Here is a 24,118-nt window from a genome sequence, read left to right on the forward strand (position 1 = left end):
GGTTTCTTACTGAATATTGAGATTTTTAAAAATACATGTTGTATACAAGTCCTTTATTAGACATGATTTGAAAGTATTTTCACCCAGTTTGTGGCTTGTTTTTTAAATTTACTTAGTGTCTTTTGAAGAGCAGAAGAACTTTTTTTTTTTTTTGCGGTACGCGGGCCTCTAACTGTTGTAGCCTCTCCCGTTGTGGAGCACAGGCTCCGGACGCACAGGCTCAGTGGCCATGGCTCACGGGCCCAGCCACTCCGCGGCATGTGGGATCTTCCTGGACCGGGGCACGAACCCGTGTCCCTTGCATTGGCAGGCGGAATCTCAACCACTGCGCCACCAGGGAAGCCCCAGAAGAACTTTTGATGAAGACTAGTGTTTCAGTTTGTTTTTTATGGATCATGCTTTTGATATCTTACCTAAGAAAAATTTGCCTGACCCAATGCCGCAGAGATTTTCTCTTATGTTTTCTTCTAGCAGTTTTATATCAATAGTCCTAGGTTTTACGTTTAGGTCTATGAGCTAATTTAAGATTAATTTAAGTTAATTTTTGTGGTTTGAATTATGAAGCAAAGTTGTTTTTTTTTTGTATTCACATATCCAATAGTTCGGCACAATTTGTTGGAAAGGCTTTTCTTTCTCCACTGCATGGCCTATTTACCTTTGTCAAAAATTCGTTGTTTATATAAGTATACGTCTACTCAACTTTCTATTATGTTCCATTAATCTGTTTGTCTTTCTTTAGGCCCATACCACACTATCTTTATTCTTTATATCCTTTAATGTCTATTGGGTCAGTAGTGACCACCCCTCTTTTGTTTCTGCCATTGAAAATTTGTGTCATCTTTTTTCCTAACCAGTTTGGTTAGAGGGTTAGCTATTGTGTTGATTTTCTCAAAGAAACAGCTTTTGGGTTTATTGCTTTTATTTTCTGCTATTATAACATTATTGTTATCTGCTGTTATTCACTGTTTCCTTTTTTTCTGCTTACTTTGGGTTTAATTAGATCATCTTTTTCTGGTTTCTGATGGTCATTTATTTGAGACTTCTTTTCTACTATAAATGCTTAATGCTATCATTTTTCTCTTCAGTACTGCTTTAGTGGCACCCCATAAATACTGATGCTTTGTTTTTATCTTCATTCAAAACACTCAAAATATTCAATTCAAAATACTTTCTAATTCCTCCTTCTATTTCTTGTTTATTGCATAAGGTATTTAGAGAGATGATTGTTTTCCAGCATTTAGTGATCTTCCAAAGATCTTTCTGTTATTGATTTCTAATTTAATTCAGCTGTGGTCAGAGACCATACTTTATATGACTTGACTCCTTTTAAATTTATTGAGACTTGTTTTATGGCCCAGGATATGGTCTATCTTGGTACCAGTTCTTTTTGCACTTGAGGAGAGTGTGTATTCTGCTGGCACTCAGTTAAGTGTTCTAAAAATCAGTCAGATCAAGTTGATTGATTATGTTGTTCAGGTTCTTGTTATCCATATTGATTTTCTGTTCTATCAATTAATTACAGAGGGGTATTGCAATTTTGGCTGTAATTGCGGATTTATCTGTTGCTCCTCTCATCAGTTTTTACTTCATATCATTGGAAGTTCCCTTATTAGATGTATAAACTTTTATTATTGCTGTGTCATCTTGATGAATTGACCCCTTTATCATTATTAAATGACTTTCTCTATCCTTGGTAATGTATTTTGCTCTAAAATCTACTCTGCCAGATATTAATATAGGCACTCCAGTTTTATTTTTAGTATCAACTTGGCAGATCTTTTTCCTTTTCCTTTTAAACTATTTGTGTCTTCATATTTAAAGTATGGTTCTTGTAGGTAGTGTATCTTGTAGGGAGTTGGGCCTTGCTTTTTTATCCAGTCTGACAATATCTGCCTTTTAATTGCGTTGTTTAGACCACTTCTTGTGTGTATGTGTGTGTGTGTATTTTGTTATGGTTATATTTAAGTCCATCATCTTGCTCATCTTGCTGTTTGCTTATTTGTCCTGTCCATTCTTTATTTCTCATTTTTTTTTTGCATTTGGTATATTTTATGATTTTTATCTCCTCCTAAGCATATTAGCTATAATTCCTTGTTTTGTTTTTAGTGGTTGATTCAGCATTTATAGTAGGCTTTATTTTAAGGTATATTTATTTAATTAAATTAATTATATTAAGTGATATTTTCTTAAGTGATACTTTTAAGTGATATTATAACCCTTTATAGTATACAACAGTATATTTACTTTTCTCCCTCCTAACTCTTCTAAAACTTTTATTTCTATAATAAACCCCATCATTATTATTTTTGTCAATTGTCTTTTTAGCAGCTTTATTGGGATATAATTCAACTATTTAAGGAATACAGTTCAGTGGTTTTTGATATATTCAGAGCTGTGCAACTATCACCACGGTGTTAGAAAATTTTCTCCATCCCCAAAGGAAACCTCACATCTGTTATCAGTTATTCCCTATTTATTCTTTCCAATTCCCTGGCAAACACTAATCTACTTTTTTGTCTCAGAGATTTGCCTATCCTGGACATTTCATATAAATGGAATCACAGTATTTGGCCTTGTATGACTGGCTTTTTTCACACAGAATAATGCTTTTAAGGTTCATGCATGCTATAATAGCATTTATTATCATTTTATTTTTTTCTTGCCCAGTAATATTCTATTGGTAAGTCCCCTACATATGAACCTTCAAGGTGCAAAACTTTCAAAGATGTGAAAGTGCGTTTGCATGTCCAATCATGTTAGTTAATGTGTCTGGTGTGAACTACTGTACTTTTCAAGGTACTGTACTGTAAGATTTAAAATGTTTTCTTTATTTTTTGTGTTTCTTTACTTTTCTGTCTTTCTGGTTCTCTCTTCTGTGGTACTCTGTTCTGGGAACTCTCGCTGCCTTGAGCTTCTTGGGTTCTCATATCTGCCTCTTTAACTCAGTAAGTTCTGTGGATCCCACCTGGATTTCCGCCGTACTGTGGCTGGACACTCTTGAAGCAGGAAGCTGGGGCAATCATAGAGCTCACCTTGTTCTTTTCCCACTTCTTAGATGTCCAGTATTTTATAGTTTCTTTCTTTCTTTCTTTCTTTCTTTTTTTTTAGACACACAGTCATCAGGTCCCTGTTACTCTATCTTAGCCCTGTACATTACTTTTCTGTAGAAAATTAAAATACTCATACCACCTCAGGGCACAATACATATATATGTATAATCTTGTTGTGTGTATGTGTTTCCCAAATGGGAGTGATAGTTAGATACCTAATTTCAATTCAATTTAATTTTTATTGTCTGTATAAAATTGAATTGCATGTGAACATAGTTTTAATAACTCAGTTGGCAAGCACTGTATTATTAGATAGTTTCTAAAATTTTCTAGTAGTATATTGCATTAAGCCCTCTTGTAGCAAAATCTTTGTCCTTAATTAACACTTTGCACAGTATAAACTTCTAGTTGTAGAGTTACATACCCTCTGATTCAACATACTTTTTAGGATCTTGATGCAAAACATACACACACATACACACATCCATACTGTATTCCAGGAAGATTATAACAGTTTATCTACACCAGAAATAAATTTGAGTGCCGATTCTCTTACGTGTGGCAAACACATCAGAAAGCTGTCTTCCAGGCATAACCTTTTTATGTTGAGGTAGGGTCTTATTTTTATTTTTAAAAATTTATTTTATTGAAGTATAGTTGATTTACAATGTGTTAATTTCTGCTGTATGGCAAAGTGATTCATATATATATATTCTTTTCCATATTCTTTTCTATTATGGTTTATCACAGGATATTGAATACAGTTCCGTGTGCTATACAGTGGGACCTTGTTGTGTACCCATTCTATATGTAATAGTTTGCATCTGCTAATCCCAAACTCCCACTCCATCCCTCCCCCTCCGCCCCCGCACTTGGCAGCCACAAGTCTGAGGTACAGTTTTAAACCACTCTTCTTCAATTCATGCCCTCAGAATTGATTTTCATTTACTCTCTGAAAAGAGCTTGAAATTTAAGCTACTGGAAACCTTAAGTAATGGAAGATGCCTCTGTCCACAGACTCCTTTGCTGTTATTTTTTTCTTTTTTAAATATATTTATTTATTTTTGGCTGTGTTGGGTCTTCGTTGCTGCACGAGGGCTTTCTTTAGTTGCGGCGAGCAGGGGCTACTCTTCGTTGTGGTGCGTGAGCTTCTCATTGCGGTGGCTCCTCGTTGTGGAGCATGGGCTCTAGGCTCACGGGCTTCAGTAGTTGTGGCTTCCGGGCTCAGTAGTTGTGGCTCACGGGCTCTAGAGCGCAGGCTCAGTAGTTGTGGCACACGGGCTTAGTTGCTCCGTGGCATGTGGGATCTTCCCGGACCAGGGCTCGAACCCGTGTCCCCTGCATAGGCAGGTGGATTCTTAACCACTACACCACCAGGGAAGCCCTCCTTTGCTGTTATTAACTGTTATTCTGGGCTGAATACTTTTCTTATCACAGCTGTAGACTTCTGCATTCTGACCAGCTATTTTGACACTGCCCCCACCCGCATTTGCTTTCCCTTTTTCCCTCTTTCCCTTCCCCTTACACCCTTCTATTCTAAGTAATCTGGGAGTTACTTCTGATTTTAGAAACATGCACTTGCTCTTAGAAGGAGCTATCCTCCAAGACTCCTCCATTGGCTCTGGTTGGAAGAGTCTAGCTCAGCCTGAGGGTTGGTTATAAAGTTGTAATCTCCTTGCCCTGAAACCTGTGGACTGCAGATGCTCCAGCATGGCTCAGAGGCTCGCTCCGTGAACACTCTTCAGTAGAAATGTATCAACCCTATCTACGCTTCCTCTTTCTTGCGTGGAACTCCTAATTACCGTTAGTCTTTTCAGGACTCTGGCTCTGGGTCCCTGTACAGTTGGCTGAGTCAAGGCATGCAGATACTAAAGAGATCAGGAGGTTAGACATTGTGGGCCTTGGGTAATGGAAAGAAACAGGGTGGTAGTAAGTAAAGAGTTAATTCTTATTCAAAGAGTAATTCTTTTAATTGTCCTATCTTTCAAGAGGATTTTCTCAGTTTTTTGAGTTGACTTCTCTTCCTTTGTTCTCATCGCCTAGTTCTTCTTGCTCTCTCCCTTTATGATTGAGCACCATTCTTTTTCTTTTTCTTTTTTTTTTTTTGAACTTATAGGGTGTGTTTCTCTTTTGGCCAATTTCTGACCCATTATTCCTAAACTTCAGATTTCCCCCATTTTCTAAATAATATAGCACCAAGTAGCTTGAGCTTGAAACTATAAATAGAGTATGGCCAATACATCCTTGGCCCTAGTAGTGACAACTGTTCTGGGATTTTTCTGAAAATTGTGTTTTTACAATTCCTGGTTATTTTGACAAGTTTCAGGATAGCATCGCTCCCCAGCAGGAACACTTTCCAAAAGGGAAAACTGTATGTCTGTCAATACAGTCTTTGAAATCCAAACAGTGAGTTTATTTAAATACTTTTTGGCCAGTTCCTTCAATCTGTAGAATCCTGAACCCTGAACTGTTAAAATACCTGTAAAACAGTGCGACTGTGGTGCTTGTGTTTCTTTTGTGCAGCCAGCACAAGCAGGATGGGCTAGCTGTATTCCTGCCTTTGAATGCATTAGCTGGGTGCCATGTGGAAAGAACGGTAGACTTTTAGGCCAAATGTAGGTCTGATTGAAAAGCTGGAGAAGCAAATGGAAAAACTGATCCTATATGTCGAAAAGGAAAGATTTTTAAGAGCATGAAATATACTGTCTTCAGTGAGTATTTTGAAGCAAGATCTTGGGTCTGATCCTTTGAAGAAGAAAGCTTCTGCTGTCATAGGTAGAAGGTGGTATTTTAAAACAAAACATGAGGAAATTATTTGGTCTCTCAAGTGCTTTTCTGACTTCCTTGTTCTAAATCTGCATGTGAAGCAAATGGACTCTGAAAGTGATCACAGCTTTCTTCATCCCAGCTGGACCATTTGCCTCCCTGGTTTTATGGGAAGCAGTGGTAAGGATAGGAAGCTCAGATAAAAAAGTGTAGCACTGCCATCCCTTTGTCACCTATTTCCCCTTTTCTCTTTTGCCTCTTTAAATTTGCCCTGAAATTCCTCTTTTAGCAACTTTAGAAATAAAACAGTATTGATTGACTCTCAAAAGGTGAAGAATGTTTTCTTTTTTCTTGCGATTTCCTGGAGTTTTTATCTTCGTTCATTACAGTTACATGCATTTCAGTCATATAGCTTTTCTTTTAGTAGTTATAATAGCTGCATTTTTTGGTCACCGTTATTATCACAGATATTCTTTGTTTACATGGATTGATAAGAAGCTCGTGCCGAGGCTCTCCTGAGCACATTAATTTGATTTGACACATGATTACCTGCATTATGTCATCAAGTGGAGATTTCAGGGTGAAATAAATCCTGATTATATTTAATACATGTGCCTTGTTCTTGCTATTGCAGGTATATGACACCTTGGCTGAATGTATACTTTTTGAGTCATTCCATATTTCTGACAAAATAATGAAAATTTCTTCTGTGTCTCGTCATCTGTTGTGGCCAAGCTGATGACTGTGTCCAGCCTAAGTTTTTCCCTGTGTGATTTGATTTTTCCCCACTTTGTTTTTTAATGGGAATTCTTTTAACTCTTGAAGTTTAGTTATTTAACAAACCTGCATTTTAACTGTGGTAATAATATAAATGACATGTAATTTACCATCTTAACCATTTTCAAGTTCAGTAGTGCTAAGTATATTTACATTGTTGTGAAAAAGATCTTCAGAATTCTCTTCATCTTGCAAAGCGGAATCTCTCTACCTATTAAACAGTTATCTGTTCCCTCCTCCCCCAGCCCCTGGCAACTACCATTCTACATACTGTCTTCTATGAATTTGATTGCAATGGGTACCTCATAAAAGTGGAACCACAAAGTATTTGTCTTTTTGTTACTGGCTTATTTCACTTAGCATAATGTCCTCATGGTTTACCCATGTTGTAATAACGTGCCAGAATTTCCTTCTTCTTTAAGACTGAATAATATTCAATTGTATGCATATACTACATTTTGTTTATCCATTCCATCTGTCCATGGGTTGCTTCCACCTTTTTGTCTATCACGAATAATGCTGCTATGAACATGGGTGTACAAATCTCTCTTTGAGACCTTGCTTTCAATTCTTTTGGGTATATATACCCAGCAGTGGAATTGCTGGATAATATGATAATTCTATTTTTATTTATTTATTTTTTAAATTAAATTTAATTTTTTTAACATCTTTATTGGAGTATAATTGCTTTACAAGGGTGTTAGTTTCTGTTTTATAACAAAGTGAATCAGTTATACATATACATATGTCCCCATATCTCTTCCCTCTTGCGTCTCCCTCCCTCCCACCCTCCCTCTCCCACCCCTCTAGGTGGTCACAAAGCACCGAGCTGATCTCCCTGTGCTATGCGGCTGCTTCCCACTAGCTATCCACCCTACGTTTGGTAGTGTATATATGTCCATGCCACTATCTCACTTTGTCACAGCTTACCCTTCCCCCTCCCCATATCCTCAAGTCCATGCTCTAGTAGGTCTGTGTCTTTATTCCCGTCTTACCCCTAGGTTCTTCATGACATTTTTTTTCTTAGATTCCATATATATGTGTTAGCATACAGTATTTGTTTTTCTCCTTCTGACTTACTTCACTCTGTATGACAGACTCCAGGTCCATCCACCTCACTACAAATAACTCAATTTCGTTTCTTTTTATGGCTGAGTAATATTCCATTGTATATATGTGCCACATCTTCTTTATCCATTCATCTGTTGATGGACACTTAGGTTGCTTCCATGTCCTGGCTATTGTAAATAGAGCTGCAATGAACATTTTGGTACATGACTCTTTTTGAATTATGGTTTTCTCAGGGTATATGCCCAGTAGTGGGATTGCGGGGTCGTATGGTAGTTCTATTTGTAGTTTTTTAAGGAACCTCCATACTGTTCTCCATAGTGGCTGTATCAATTTACATTCCCACCAACAGTGCAAGAGGGTTCCCTTTTCTCCACACCCTCTCCAGCATTTATTGTTTGTAGATTTTTTGATGATGGCCATTCTGGATAATTCTATTTTTAATTTTTTGAGGAACTGCCATTCTGATTTGTGTAGGAGCTGAACCATTTTACATTCCCACTGGCAGTACATAGAGATTCCAGTTTCTCCACATCCTTGTTTATTTTGTTAGCAACCATTCTAATGGATGTGAGGTGTTATCTCATTGTGGTTTTGATATGTATTTCCCTGACTATTAGTGATGTTGACTATCTTGTCAGGTGCTTTTTGGCCATTTGAATGTCTTTGGAGAAATATTTATTCAAGTCTTTTCATTTTTAGTTCGGTTGTTGGATTTTGTTGTTGAGTTTTCTTTATATGTTCTGGATATCAATTCCTTTTCAGATATATAACTTGAAAATATTTTCTCCCATTCCATGGATTATCTTTTCACTCTTGATTGTGTTTTTGTGCACAGAAGTTTTAAATTTTGATTTAGTGCATTTTATCTATTTTTTCTTTGATTGTGTTCTTTAAGCCTAAGAACTTCTAATCTTTTAAGAAAAGTTTACTTTTATTGTTAAATAACCTCTGTTCCATTTGTTCTTCCAGGGGTACCAATTATTCTTATATTGAATCTCTATTTTCTGTGCTCCACAGCCATAATTTCTAATCAGTCTAGTAACTATTTTTTAGTATAAGCATGTGTGACTTTTCTTAAGCTTGTCTTCCATGGCATCACCTTGGTTTTCTGTAGTGGCACTTCTGCCTGTTGTAGTTTTAAATACTTTTTTAGTTTCAGCAGTGATATTTTTTTTCCTTTTTTTGCTTTATTTTATTTTATTTTATTTATTTATTTATTTTCGGTATGCGGGCCTCTCGCTGTTGTGGCCTCTCCTGTTGCGGAGCGCAGGCTCCGGACGCGCAGGCTCAGCGGCCGTGGCTCACGGGCCCAGCCGCTCCGCGGCATGTGGGATCTTCCCGGACCGGGGCACGAACCCGTGTCCCCTGCATCGGCAGGCGGATTCTCAACCACTGCGCCACCAGGGAAGCCCTTGCTTTATTTTTTAATCAATGTTAAAATGATTTAAATGTTCAAATGTTTGAAATTTAAAGTGTCAAATAGCTATATGAGGCTTTCTAAGGAAAAGGAATTCTTTTCTCTCTCCCTGCCATTTACCTTCCCCATAGCTACCATTTTCAGTTGGTTTAGCTGCTTCATTGGGTATTTGCATTGCATCACTAAGACTTGTACTTTTGATACATCAGTTTCAAGTATTGATAGACATCCTTCATGGAAGATGTGCTGCATGCATACTCCCCTCCTGTACCTCTTCATCCTGATATAGTTAGGTCGTGATTTTGATCCGACCATATTCAGTGTTAATGTTATTATGACCTTGTTAATGTCGTTCAAAGTGGAGCCATTTAGAATTCATTTAGAATTCTATGGATCCTTTTCCTCTTCTGTAAATTCTTCTCCTTTAAATTTTCATTATTCTTCTTATGTTTTCTTATTATTTTTCTTATGTTTGCTTATTCTTTTTCTGTGTGCTTATTATTCTATTCTATGTGCTTAGGATTCTACGTGCTCATTCAGTTGCAAACTCTGTCAGTTCTAGAATTATCTCAACATACCGAGACAGATGGTTATTCTGCAAACCTACTTTGTGAGTCCACTTACCTGTCATCTAGCGATGTCCTTTCACAAGTAGGCCAGGTATTCCCTTTATTTTTCTCCTGAATTGAACTGTTCCTGTATCCCATGCCTTCATTTTGATTAGTTTCCTCCCTGTTTTGCAAAGGACATCCTGCAATAAGATTGTAGGCTGTAAATCACTTTCTTCATTGTCCATTGTCTTCGAACTTCTAGATTGCTGTTGAGAAATGCAAGGACTTTGTGGTGCCTAATCCTTTGTTTATGAGCTCCCCCCATCACTTTCTGATCAGTTACAGGAATTAAAAAAAGATCTTGTGTTTAAAAAAATCATGATGATGTGCTTAACGTGGGCATATTAAAATTGATGCAGGTGGGCCAGTATGCATCAGTTGACCCTTACAGTCAACAAACTTAGGACTTGTCACTTTAGGAAATGTTTTGAGTTTGTTGTTTGATCCTCCCCCCACCCCCGTTCCATTTCCTTTATATATTTTTTTATTCTGGAATTGCTTTTATTTGGCTATTAGATCTCCTGGATTAGTCCTCTAGCTTTCTCATTCTTACTGTTCTATTTTCCTTCACTTTGTTTTTTTGGCTGTACGTTTTGGGCAAGTTTCTTAACTTTATATTCCAATCCTTCTCCTGTATTTCCAATGATTGGTTTTTAAGTCTCCTGTTGTTGTTTGAATGGGTGCAATATCTTCTTCCTGAAGTTACTGTTGTTAAGGTCTTTTCATCTACTCAGATTCAAGAGAAGAGTCTTCCAGTCTCAGGCTTTAGATAAGGCTGGCTTCAGATGCTTAAGATAAATAAATAGATAAATAGAAATAGATAAATACTGAGAAAGACAAGCTATAGCTCTGACCTTCCTCTATCACGTCATCTTGTCCGTCCAGGCTTGAGGTTGAGAGTTTCTTCTGTTTGATTTCTGCTGGACTCTATAGAGTATAGAGCTCTCTGAAGAAGGATACACACATTTCAAGTCTGAAATTTTTTCCTACCTGATCTAAATGGCTCTATTTATGTGTAACACTTTTCTAAAATTTTGAGGATAAATATATCCATTCCTGGTTTCAGCATTGATGACTTCTTTCCTCCTTTAGTACTTTGTGTTCATCTGTTCTATTTTGGGAATGGAAGCTTTGAAATCTTTAGTCATGTAGGTCCCACCCAAAGCTCTGGTTTATCTTCTGCTTCAGTAATACCATTTTCTGCTTTTTTATTCTGTTTTCTACTTGATCGACTTCCTTCATTCAAGTTCATAATTCATAATTTTTTTGTTAATGCCGACTCATTTCTGATCTCATGTTTTTCTAAAGTTCTCTTTTATGTAGTATACCTATTTCTTAAGTAAATATTTGCTCTGATTCTATAGTCTTCCTTCTCTTGAGCCCCATAATATTTTTCATTTGCCTGGTGGATTTGGATTTTTCTGTCTCTTAACCTTAGAGAATGAACTCTATGCATATTCAGTATCAGGTATTGCCCTGCATTCTTTCTAGAGACTGAAATGAGTCACTGTTTGACTCAAGTCCAGATGAAGGAAAAAGGTTAGCTTTATAGTAGGTAAATTTGCCGGTTGGAAATTCATCTTCCTATGAGGCCTAGGAAAAGAGCCAGCATCAGCTCCAGAAGTAATCAAAGGGAACATTTGCCTCTGAACCAGAGACTTTTTTTTAAGGTATTTGGTGTGGCACTCAGTAATTAGCAAGATCATTGTCACTTGGCATGGCTGCCCATATCAGAAGCCAGCTGGTAGTGTTTTTTCCCACATATTTTCTGAGCCAGTCATTATGGCCACATGTAAATTAGAAGTGAATACAGCCAGAGATTACTTGCTTAGTTGGAGCCATGAACCCCTTTTAAGGAGCTGAGTGTATTTTAAATGTTCTCCAACGCTCCCTGGCTTAGTTCACTCCAGCCGTCATCCCTCTAAACAGGGAGCATCATTGTGAGTCTATTGGGGTCTCATTTCCTTATTTTCTGTCCACCTAATTACAGTTTCACATGAAGGGAATGTTGAGCCTTAAATGTTCTCCAACCTTCCATATTGATTCTTTCCAGTATATTTCTGGAAGTTTAAGCAATAGCTGGGATCCATCTGTGGCTTCTAGGGTTGATTCAGGATATTTCCTTTTCTTATATTCAGTTGGTTATTTTCCGTTAATCTAGCACAGAACCATGAGCCTATGTAGCTTTCTTACTTGTAAATGGTATTTTATCCATTTTTTAAAAAATTATTTTTTTAAATTGAAGTATAGTTGATTTACAATGTTGTGTTAGTTTCAGGTGTACAACAAAGTGATTCAGTTATGTATACATGCATATCTATTTCTTTCAGATTCTTTTCCCTTATGGGTTATTACAAAATATTGAGTAGGGTTCCCTGTGCTGTACAGTAGGCCCTTGTTGGTTACCTATTTTATGTGTATATATATATATATATATATGTATCTATATACATTTCGAACTATAGGGAGGGATTTTGAGGTAATTCATACCCAAAGACTGTAAAATGGATGAATGGGCAAGTCAACAGGTGACAAAGCTCATATTCTGCAAGTGAGTGGCATTAGATGTAGTTTTGCAGTTTTGAGAAGAATGATATAGATTAGAAGGCATGCCTAGAATGGAAAATGGGGACAACTAGGGAAGAAGAGAATGGGCAATAGTGACGGCCAAGGGCACCTGCGGTAATGGAGGTGACTCATACTGCTTTGTGGTTTCCTGTACCTGGAGCTCAAGCAAAGGAAGTAGAGAGTTACGGTGAGGGCAGGCTATAAGAATTGCAGGGCAGGTATCTAAATACTTGGAAGAGTTCAAAGAGGGATGAATTTCTTTAAAAATTCTGTGCAACTCTGTAGTTGGCAGTTTGGGGCTCTGGGAAAGCAGGACACAAGATGTCAAAGTAATCCAACTTACTTGGCCAGAGGCTGAATGACATAATTATTTAGGATATTGTCTTTTTTGTCGTCACATCTCTTCCCCCATGATTTGTACAGTTTTGTAAATAGGCTGGGAAGTAAATAGGTTTCATAAATGTAATTTTAAGACATTGCTCCCCGAGAGAGCTATTTTATACCCTTTGAGGTAGTATTGCTTAGCTCTTATATTTTAAGAGTTAAGTAACCATATCCCATCTTACAAAAGGCTCTTAAAATGTAAGAGTAGGTTCAACATACACTTTTATGAATCTTCTAGTGTTATACACTATTATCTCAGAAATAAAGATCTCTTCGTCTGGAAAAAAAAAGGTTTAACAAAAGCATCAAAACTCGATATGTCTTAGATGCTTTAGGGGAAGACAGTTAATGTTCTGCTTGATGTTCTTCTTCAAAATATGAAACTAACAGTCTGTACTATCTACTATGTAGCTCAGGCATGTGTCACATAAATCAAAACTAGGGGCACATCATGAAAGTTTTATATGGATGAGAGCAGCCCAGGGTACTCTGTTTCAGGGTTTGGGGAAATAGTTACTCTGCAGAATGTCTGACTTGCATCCTGCTTCCTGAAGGACTTTCTGAAATTTTTGCTTAAAAAAACTCCAAGCACTTTCTCACTGTTAATTTTTGTACACTTGGAGGGTTCATCTATGGAAAGGCCCTGGGGTGGGTCCTGGTTCAGGTCTCTGCTCCATCATTTCCTGACCACATGACTGGGAACAATGCATTGGGTTTCTCATCTATGAAGTGAGTTAACAATATCTGCCTAAAACTGTATGTGAAATGATTGTGCCAGTGCTCAGCATCTAGTAGGTGTTCATTAAATCCCAGTCTCCTGCCCCTCCCCCTTTTGCTGTCAGCAGTGATGCCATATGGCATATTTGTCACATCCATTTCGATATCCCTTTCCCGACTGCAGGCTGGGTGCCCAGCATTCACCTTTTGGGCAACTCTGTGTACTCTGATTATTGAAAATATTTTATGTTTTATCGCTTAATGATTTAGCTCGGCAGAAGTGATATTGGGCCAGCACACAGAGCGTGAGTCTTTTAGAACAGAATCTCGCTTGCCTGCTTGTTTTGCTTTTTGGTTATCATTGTTTATATATTTATATATTATATAATATATTTATATATTCATCTGTCCACTCCACATATAATAGAGCAAGAAGATGTGAATTGTCAATATGTGAGAAGGAAAAAGGAAAAATACAAAAGTAGGGGTGGCACAAAATGGTGCCAGAAATAAGTTCAGTACAAAAGAGTGCATCATAGGGCCCTGTAATTTTCCCAGGGTAGGCTCAGCTCTCTGGCACCCCTCATGGAAGAGGAAATACACTCTGTGGATGTGTGCCTTTCTCCTGGGCTGTTACTTAAAATCACAGTGTGATAAACAGCAGGTATTTTTCCCTCTAAAACTGGGACTGAGGAGAAAATCACTGTTGTCTTAGGGCAGCTATGGAATTTTGTGTGGAATGTTAGACCAAAATGTGGCTTGACAGCTTTACTTCTTATCTATTAATTAAAATAGTCACTCTAACAGAAAGGTAGAGGAAGAAAATAGGAAGGTGCCACAGTTCTAAACAACTAAAACCTAAAGTGATTAAAACTACAGTATGAAGGATAATACACAGAGACAGGATAAAAATCAGAATGTAAGGTTCAAAAATCAGAATGTAAGTTGCTGCCAAACCTTGATTGTTTCTTAGGAAACGGTTCTTCTGAGGTTATGTGACTTGCTCAGCATAATCCAGCTAATAGAAAATAGTGCCAGAGGATTTGGCAAAGACTTGGGTTAAATATCCAACTCTGCCATTACTAAACTGCTCAAGACTTGGATCTTGTGATCCTGGTTCATAACTTTTACTATTATGAAGAGTATCATTTGCCAATAGTTTGAAAGTATTCCAGTGTTATCTTGCATGCTGCTGAAACCAGAAAGTATATTTACAGACAAAAGCTCCCTGAAGGCAGGGGCAGGCTCAATTTTATTCATTATGCCCTTAGATGCTGTAGATGCTCTATAAATATCTTTTGAATAAAAGAAAGAATATTGTAAGATGGTATGAAAACAACCTAAAAATGAAAAATTTTCTTAAAATGAATATATTTTCTTAAATTCTTAAACTGGAAAAATGTCCCCTTCTGGACTAACTTGCAATGTGGAAATTATCACATAGGTCTAGCATCCTCTCTCTAAGGATGTCAAGAGGAATTGAGAAATGTACTCTTCCTCATACATGCGGAAGTCTGATTTACAAAGCTCCGCCCTCCCCCAACCCAAGTACTTTACTTTTTCTTGTGACCGACTCATGTCTATAACTTTGGGGCGTCTTGCCTTTCTTTAATCCTGAAAGTGGTAACAAGTTCCCTAAAGAAACGTAAACACGGAACACATTCACTTATGTCTCATCTGGGACTGGGACTTGCTCGCTGCTCTAGGGCTGGTTCTGCCATTAATGAAGAGTAAGGTTCCAGTCATCTCTCTTCTCCAACCCGCAGGGTTTTTCATCTGCTAATGGGCAGGGTTGAACTGGGTGTCTCTAAGACACTTGATACTATTATTCTTTTTGCCCTTTGTCTATAAACTGTCAGCTCTTAATTGTGAGTCACTCAATTCCTTTGTTATTTAATGACAGGATGGCTCTTCCTCCTGTCCATTCTCCCTATCTTCACAACTTGAAATCACCTGCCCAAAACATCTAGCTGTCATACCAAGTTGGATTCAGACTTATGAAAATACATCAACTGATTTGGATGAATGGTACAGAAGTCCTCCCGTGAGATGTTAGATGCTCCCTCCCGGGTTCCTCTTTTCATTAAGCTGGTAGTTGGCATTTGGTATAGGGGATTTTTCACTTCCCGTGGCCAAAGGTACTTCACTCGCATATGCTAGTCCTCTGAGGCTGACGGTGGGTTTTCCTCTCCTTTTCCAGGTACACAGTTGCTCCTAGCATGACCGTGATCTGATCAGCAACCACGAGAATCTGACTCCCGTGTGGGGTGCCTTAGTGCTGGGGCTGGTCACCGCCCACAACTCCAGAGCTGCCATGGCTGCTGCCTCTACGTCCACCCCTGTCATTTCACAGCCCCAGGTATGTGATTCAAACCTGCATAGGTTTGGGCTAATCATAGTTTTGTTGAGTATTTCAATTGAGTTTCAGAAAGTGTGTTTGACTTTGGAGATCATTTGTCTCCTCTGAAGTATCATTTGGTGGGGATTTTTTTGAAGAGTATTTTTGTGAGGGAGGTGCTTATGGTTTTCAGTGCCTAGGGTGTCTGGCCGTTACCGGCATCAAACTCCAAATCAAGACAGTCAGTAGTAAATCCTGCTGTTGGCTTTTTTAGGGTTTTTTTCGGAACAGATCTAACCTTTTTTTTTTTTTGGCTGCGTTGGGTCTTCATTGCTGTGCGTGGGCGTTCTCTAGTTGCAGCGAGCGGGGGCTACTCTTCGTTGTGGTGCGCGGGCTTCTCATTGTGGTGGCTTCTCTTGTTGCGGAGCACATGCTTTAGACGTGTGGGCTTCAGTAGTTGCAGCACATGGGCTCAGTAGTTGCGGCACATGGGCTCAGTAGTTGTGGCTCGTGGGCTTTAGAGTTGTGGTGCACAGGGCTTAGTTGCTCCACAGCATGTGGGATCTTCCCAGACCAGGGATGGAACCCATGTCCCCTGCACTGGCAGGCGGATTCTTAACCACTGCGCCACCAGGGAAGTCCAGAACAGGTCTAATCTTACAACAAGTTTTCTGAATGTTGTCTTGATGTCCTCCTCCTATAATGATGATTATTTTGTCTTGACCTGTTAGTAACTTTGAGAAGAAAATGCAATTCCAAGAAACTTCTGAACCACAGTAACATTGTGGTGGCTTCTCTTGTTGCGGAGCACATGCTTTAGACGTGTGGGCTTCAGTAGTTGCAGCACATGGGCTCAGTAGTTGCGGCACATGGGCTCAGTAGTTGTGGCTCGTGGGCTTTAGAGTTGTGGTGCACAGGGCTTAGTTGCTCCACAGCATGTGGGATCTTCCCAGACCAGGGATGGAACCCATGTCCCCTGCACTGGCAGGCGGATTCTTAACCACTGCGCCACCAGGGAAGTCCAGAACAGGTCTAATCTTACAACAAGTTTTCTGAATGTTGTCTTGATGTCCTCCTCCTATAATGATGATTATTTTGTCTTGACCTGTTAGTAACTTTGAGAAGAAAATGCAATTCCAAGAAACTTCTGAACCACAGTAATATGAGTTACTTTTTCTGTCCAGTGAAGAACAGTCACATGGCAAGAACATTGCTCTCACTGTTTTACAATCTGATCTATTCAAGTATTAACCGGACTCTTTCAGTTTCAGCAGGCAGCATGGTATAGTGGGGAAACAGACTTTGGAGTCATTAGGCCTGTGCTCACATCTCAGTTGCTGGATAAGGTGCCTTAGTCATGCTAACGTCCCACAGCTTCCATTTCTTCTCATGTAATGATCTTTCACAGCATGGTTATGGGGATTAAAGGAGAGAAGCTATGCAAAGCATGTAGTACTCAACAAGTGTGGTTTCCCACTTGCTCTTCCTTTATCTTCTTTTCTTCCTTTTGGACTGTGACCTCTGATCGCATTCATGAGAATCACTTTTAGGTCAAGGTTGAAGAAAAAAGTACACCTTTGAGAAAAAGCCATATTGATTGAAATTTCAATCATTATGATACAAAATATTGTTCCATACTTTTTTTCTTTGTATCATTTTGCAGGCTACTAAATTTTGTATATATTTCTTTTTTTAAATTGAATACAAGTTTTATATGATATGGGAGCCTTCATAAGGAAATGAAGATCTGAAGAAACAGACCTATGTATTTTTATGCTGGGTGGGGTTTTATTTTTTTTTTTAATTTTTTTGTTTTTTATTGAAGTACAGTTGATTTACAGTGTTATGTTAGTTTCAGGTGTACAGCAAAGTGATTCAGTTATACATATATATAGAGAGAGCATGTGTGTGTGTGTGTGTATATATATATATTTTTTTTTCAGATTCTTTTCCCTTATAGGTTATTACAAAATATTGAGTAGAGTTCCCTGTGCTATACAATAGGTCCTTGTTGTATATATTTCAGGTAGGCGTGTGTGTGTGTGGGTGTGCGTGTGTGTGTGGGTGGGTGTGCGTGTGTGTGTGCAAAGAAGGGGACAGAGGGAAAGGAAGAAGGAGAGGGAGAAAGGAGAAAGGGGCATTTCCACTTTATTTACTATAAATGCTTTTCCTCTTCTCTGAAAGACCTTGGAATTTTATCATATGGATAGTCGTTGCTGTTCCTTAACATTATAAAGTTTGTAGTATCATTTTCCAGGATGTTTAGTGTTATCACCATCTTGTGTATTTCTGTTTCTGGTAAATGGATCATTGCCTTTTCAACACCTCATTTACTTAGGGTGTTTGGTTTCCATTCCCCTCAGTAGTGTTCTTGGTGCCCGAGAGAGACATGGTAAATGGGTAAAAAGATTTACTGCCTGTTACCTGAGGTCACCATTTCAAAGTCCACTGCAGCTGTTCCCTTGCAATGACTATTCTTAGCCTTTTGTGGAGTGAGTTAGGCCCTAGTACAGGTTTTCTGGACAGGGCATTTCAGCATCACAGTCTCACTGCTCTCTTTTGTCAGCATTTCCAACAGCATCATCTTGTCTACACATCTTCCCTCTCACACAAGCTACTATCAGCCGGTGAGTAATATAAATATTTTTAAATGACTCATTTAATGAAAATGTTTAGCATTTTCATTAGAAAATTAGAAAGAGGGCATATTTAATGTAAACACTTGGGGAAATATATACTCTTGTAAAGTCTCTGTGGGGAAGTAAATTGGTCCAGTCACTCTGGAAAGTAATTTGACAGTATCTGTTAAAATTATAGACCTTTGCACATGCCCTGTTCCCATCTTGGTACTTATGTGAGAAACACGTGAGTCCAAGGAGATGTGCAGGAAGATATTCATTGACGCATTCGTTGAAGGCCAAGAAGTACAAAACTTTCTCATATTCCGTAGTAGAAGGACTTAATCAAGTCGGTCATGTTGATATGATTTTAATACTGCAGTTAAATGATGGCTATCTGTCTATCTCAGCACAGCTCTCTCTCCTCAAGATATCTAGTGGAGGGGAAAGAAAGCAAGATACAGAATGATACTTACAGGAAGATATCATTAAAACTGTGAAACAAGACCATGTGTTTTTAGGGATTAACATATGGTACATTAATGTAAATCCGTATAGTGAAAAGTCTGTAACACACATTGTCAACGGGAAAGAGATTGTCCCCAAGAGGGCGAAAATTGGATCTTGGGAGATGAAAAATCCCTCCAGACTCAACCTTGCCTGGTGAAATCCTATTCCTTATTACTTAATTTCTCCTTAGGGAGAATTTGAATTTAATTAAAATTTCCTCCTTGAGCGTCACCAGTAGAGAAAAAGAAAAGTTAAGAAACACTGGTCTAGAAGGATACACAAGGCTCTTCAGTCACATTGCCTAGGTTCAAATCCTGGCTCCAGTATTTCGTAACTGAGCCTGTTGGGGGAGAGGAGAAAAGGTACTCACTCTCTCAGTGCCTTGGTTTCCTCATCTGCAAAATGAGCACCATCGTGAAAAAGCCAACTTCATAGGGTGGTTTCAGGGTTGAAATGAGATCATGTGTGTAGAACTTAGAACAGTATCTGACATATTGCTCAATACATCTCAGTGTTGTTCAGCAAGCACTGTGGCAGGCCTGGGGATGCAAGAATAAATAAGATAAAGAAGGCTTTTGCCCTGTCAGAATTTATAAATGTCGTGGGAAGTACACAGATAAGGAAACACAAAATTAGAATGCTGTGTCACAAATGCTATGATACAGGAAGTATGGGTGCTCTGCGGGTAAAGTGGAACACCAGAAAAGACGTGTAGAATCAGGGAAGGCTTCTCGAAGGAAGACTGCCAGGCTGGGAGCTTGTGAATGAGGATGAGTTATTCTGGTAAGGGAGAGGAGACAGCCCGTGTGACTGTCAGGTGTCCCAAGGTGAGAGCTCACAGCGTTTGCATGGGAGTTCAGGGGTGGTTGACGTAGACTGGGGTATGAGGTTGTGAGCAGTGATGTCTAGAGCCAGCTCTGCCCGCGTACAAGATCTGATTGTTCAACTTTCAAAGGAATTTCGTGAGCCAGTTGACTTCATGCTTGTAGCCTGAAATCAGCCAGGGTGGAGTATTTACACCACAGAAATTGGCAAACACAGGCCCTCATTCCTGAGCACCCATTGTTAAATACTTATCGGCATACTTAAGGTTGTAGAAAAGGTAGACGTGTTAGGTTACAAAGTTGGAGAAGGTTTTGCAGGGTCTCCGAAGCCAAATGAAGGTATTTAACATTAACCTCAAACAAGCCTGTGTAGCTCGTGTGTCTTAGAGCTGGGTTCAAACCTTGACTATTAACAACTGTGTTGAAGCAATTAATTAATGAATCTCAACCAGGGAAGTGAGTCCCATGATTCTCACCATGTGTTGGGAACAGTAGTAGCTTTTGATAGTTGGGGGAACTCAAGCCCTCTTGGAAGGAGTCGGCTGTAAGCTGGGGTGTTAGGTCACAGAGAGAAGCGGCTTACCCTTCCGGAGAGATGCAGCTCATTGGGTCACTTGGTTCCCAGGATCCTCTCGCCCATGATGAGCATCTTGATTATATGTCAACGCTTCACATGTAATTTGTGCAGTCAGATTTTAATCCGAGGCTGATTTGCCCTTGCCCCCAAGCCTGTATTCATTGTAGTCTCTCCTATTATCAAGTTTTCCCCAGGTTCAGAGAAGGTAAAAGTAATTTAAATACAGCATCTTCTTAGGCAAGGCGTAATAAGCTGTTCACTCAATCAGCTTCACCCCGTATTGTCTGGCACATCAATTTGCATTCTTTTAGAGTGAATTCAGGGACCTGTGCAAAGATAAACCCACATTCAAGTGTGAAAGGCCTGACAATCCTTTCCTAAGACAAAAACAACAATTTTTAAAAAAAGCTTTTGGTTTTGTTTGGTACTCTATTCATTTGGTAACAAAGAGCATTTTTCTAATCAAGGCTGCCTATTACTAGATATAAACTAATTAATATGAACAAAATAGCTGGTGATTGTTTCCAACCATAATAGGGAAGAAAGGTTCATTGTCACTCTTGCTGGAATTGCTGTTTAGTCAGTGAAAGATACGCCTGGTGCTTTGAAGTGGGACAAGTTTGTATTCCCTGCTTGACTCCTGCCTAGACTGTAAGATGGATTTTTGTTTGCTCATGCTGAGAGAGACAGCACCTTGTTCTGAAGCTAGATGAATACTGAGGCGAAACTGGGCTAGCAGCAGCAGGAAGACTGTGTTTGTAGCTGCTTTATTGTTCTGCTAGTCCAGATAAAGAGCACCCAAAGGAAGCTCGGGAGATGTTTGCAGACAGGAACACGCGCATCCTTTGGTTAAACTAATGCGCTCTTACCCTGCGGGGATGGGAGGATGTAGGGGATGGAGGTAGAATAGGTAACCAATGACCATTTTCTGTTTCTGGAACGCTGTTTAGCAGGACTTTAACGGTGGTTCATCCAGTTACTGTGGGTGGAGTATGGATTAAAAGTTGTATTTTCTCTTTGAATGGAGGGGTCAATAGTTCAATCCATGAATGGGTGGTTTGGGCTCTCGCAAACCGACTGGTATTAGAGATCAGAAGAGGTGTTTAAGAACTTCAAAGGCGTTCGGATCTCACACCTGTGATTCCAGTAAGGAAGGAATCTTTGCCATCAGTATTTTACAAGGTATTTCATTCTGTCTCATTTGCTAAGTGGCTGTCTTGGTTTCAAGCCAAGGAAACGAAGATATTTTGATCCCTTCAAGTGATGTTCCGTAGCTTTCATTAAAGATGTGAATTTGGGTAGATGCTCAGTGTCTTCATCTTCATCAGCACATTTGCTCCCCTAGTTCTTACCCAGTTCTCTGGTATAACTAACAAGTAGGTCTCTACTTGGTGTCTGCTGGAAGACAGGTGTTTTTGAACATCATTACTAATAGGTTTTTAGAGGTTTTATTTCTGATATTAGAGAGTGGATACATTTGGATTAAAGCAGTTGAATTCCTTGTTCAGTGGGTTGTGTTTTTTGAGATTGAAAGACTTCTGTTTTTTTGTTTTTTGTTTTTTTTTGGAACTTTGTATTATGCAGTTTTCAAACATTCACAGAAATCAAAAGAATAATATAACGAATCCCAATATAGCCATCACTGAGATTCAACAGTTATTAACATTTGGCCAAACTTGCTTCACCTTCTCCCATTTTGGGGGGATGAAATATTTTAAAGCACATCCTTGGCATCCTGTTATTTTATCTCAGTCCTCATACGTCAATATGCATCTCTAAGAAAGAATTCACTTATATAACCACAGTCCCATTCTTACACATAGCAAAATTAAAAACAACATTTTAATATCATTTTCTACTCGTCCATATTCAGAATTTCCCAATTGCTCTTCTCAAAAGTGTTTTTGCAGTTGGTATATAAAGTGTTATCTTTTAAAAACACTGATTAGATCAGTTTACTCTTCTGCATGAAACTATTCAATGACTTTTTAAGGTTTAAAAATGGAATTGTTGCAATTGTTAAATTATCAGTCCCTAAAGTCAGGGATCATGGCTATCTTGGTAGTAACTTTCTTTTGGACTGAAGTGTGAGCAATTACTTGTAGTATGACGTATGTTTCCATTGCCACATAACGAAGACATAGTGTGGTCTGGCTTCACCTACCCAGAGAAAAGAGAATGCGTGGGCTTAGATCCAGGTGAATTTTGGTTCAAATATAGGTTTAAATCCCTTTCAATACAGATCTCTCTTCAGCTAATTTTTTTTATTAATCTCTAGAATTCAAATAATATACACTGTGCTCACAGATTTAAATGGCAGAATATTTGCTAGCTACTTTGTACAGTATTAGCTTCTTAATAGATCCCTGACATGTTAGTTCCTTCCTTTTTCCCCATAATTATTCCCCATAGTTTTTTGCAGGGAGTGAGTGGTTATCTCTACATATGGTCTATGTGTATGACGCGCTTATGTGTAGTATGCCAGAAGATCCATCAGAGGATAGCCAAGTTGGATAAACACTCTAAAGAAAACTCCAGTGTATTGCCAGGAATAAATGCGTGTGAAGATAAACACTGAGATTTCTGACTTACTCCATCTTGAACCATGTTTCTATTAGAAGTTAAATTTGTTCTCATATTGCAATTTGAATTCATCTCTGCCCCCTTTTGTGTTTATAAACACAGATAAAGTTTGAGAGGATATCTTATTTCAGAATCCAAGGGCACATTTGGAGTTTTCTATTCATAAGACAAAATTTTACTGGGATACCTAGGGTGAACCACAGATGAGACCTTTCATGTTTGTTTCTTTTTCTTTCTAATTGGTTGAGTCTTTAATGATTAATGGAGCCAATTCTTTATCCTTCAAAGTGATGTGGCTTCCTCCCTCTTACTGCCCATGATGGTGCTCTTGGCCTATTTTCCTTTTTACACTCCTAGCTTCTCCAGTTATTTTTCTTTGAACTTTAGTTGCAGCTATTCCATGAATAAATGCTAAGGTGGGAAAATGCCCTGCTGTTTTTACCAGCTGAGGAGATGGTAATCAGAGGGTCCAGGGGATTTTTGTCTTTTGAGAACTGTACCTTGCTGTAATAAGACTGTCATTTAAAAATTCCACCTTGGATGATACTACCAAGTGATGATACTGCGTGATGGTACTACCATTTGGTAATCACATAGCATCCCTTAAAGAACTGCCTGTAAGTTAGACTTATTACGTTTCGTAAATGATTATCCTGGGCAGGCTCAGGCTGGGAGAGAAGTGATAGTGGGTTGTTATCTGCTCCTTAGCATCCGATAAAATGTTTCTGAAAGGGCCATGACAGGGCTGAATTCCTGAAAGGCAAGGTTAGGTAGGTATTAAGCAACTTTCAAAGATTCAGATAACCTTTGGGAGCAAGAGTGCCTGTTCTGTAGGAAGAGGGATAGGGTATGGTTGTTGGTGAACAAGATAGCTGCCCGATTTAAAAGTATTTGCACTTGAGATGAACTTCCACCAGCCAGCATAGGGAGGTTTGAAGCCTTAGATCAAGCCTGGGAGAAAAAGTCATTCATCTGGATTCAGGTTTGGGCCCCAACTCCAAGGGCTTTGCATGTTCTAGAACTCTGTTTAGCATTACCTTAACTGTGGTTGATCAAGGTACTGAAGTCACCTGGCAAAAACCTGGCAAAAACAAAGGGCCCAGGAAGAAGCCCAGCCCTATGGCTTGTGCTCTGGGCTTACCTCTGACATGCTGGTTTGTATATGGATGCACAGTGGGAACTCAGGACTCAGAGGTTATGGTCAGGCATAGATGTGACAAGTCAGATGGAGACACTCAGCTGCTGGTCAGCTCACTGTCTCATTCCAGACCAGCTTGGAAAAGCAGAGCAACACAGCCTGCAGCTGG

At 38.9% G+C, this 24,118-nt stretch overlaps 1 protein-coding gene across 3 annotated transcripts in view; it reads left to right on the plus strand.

Moving 5' to 3' along the window:
* Positions 1-24,118, plus strand: part of LPAR1 (lysophosphatidic acid receptor 1) — a 179,509-nt gene that overhangs the window by 73,468 nt on the left and 81,923 nt on the right. For all 3 annotated transcript variants that reach the window (XM_024126459.2, XM_024126457.1, XM_055087022.1), the window contains exon 2: positions 15,562-15,720. In XM_024126459.2, the coding sequence (XP_023982227.1) occupies positions 15,676-15,720 (45 nt within the window). In that variant the 5' untranslated portion in view covers positions 15,562-15,675. The remainder of the gene's footprint in view (positions 1-15,561; positions 15,721-24,118) is intronic.

The sequence above is a fragment of the Physeter macrocephalus genome, chromosome 9 (genome assembly GCF_002837175.3).
Source record: "Physeter macrocephalus isolate SW-GA chromosome 9, ASM283717v5, whole genome shotgun sequence".
In the NCBI taxonomy this organism is placed as follows: Eukaryota; Metazoa; Chordata; class Mammalia; order Artiodactyla; family Physeteridae; genus Physeter; species Physeter macrocephalus.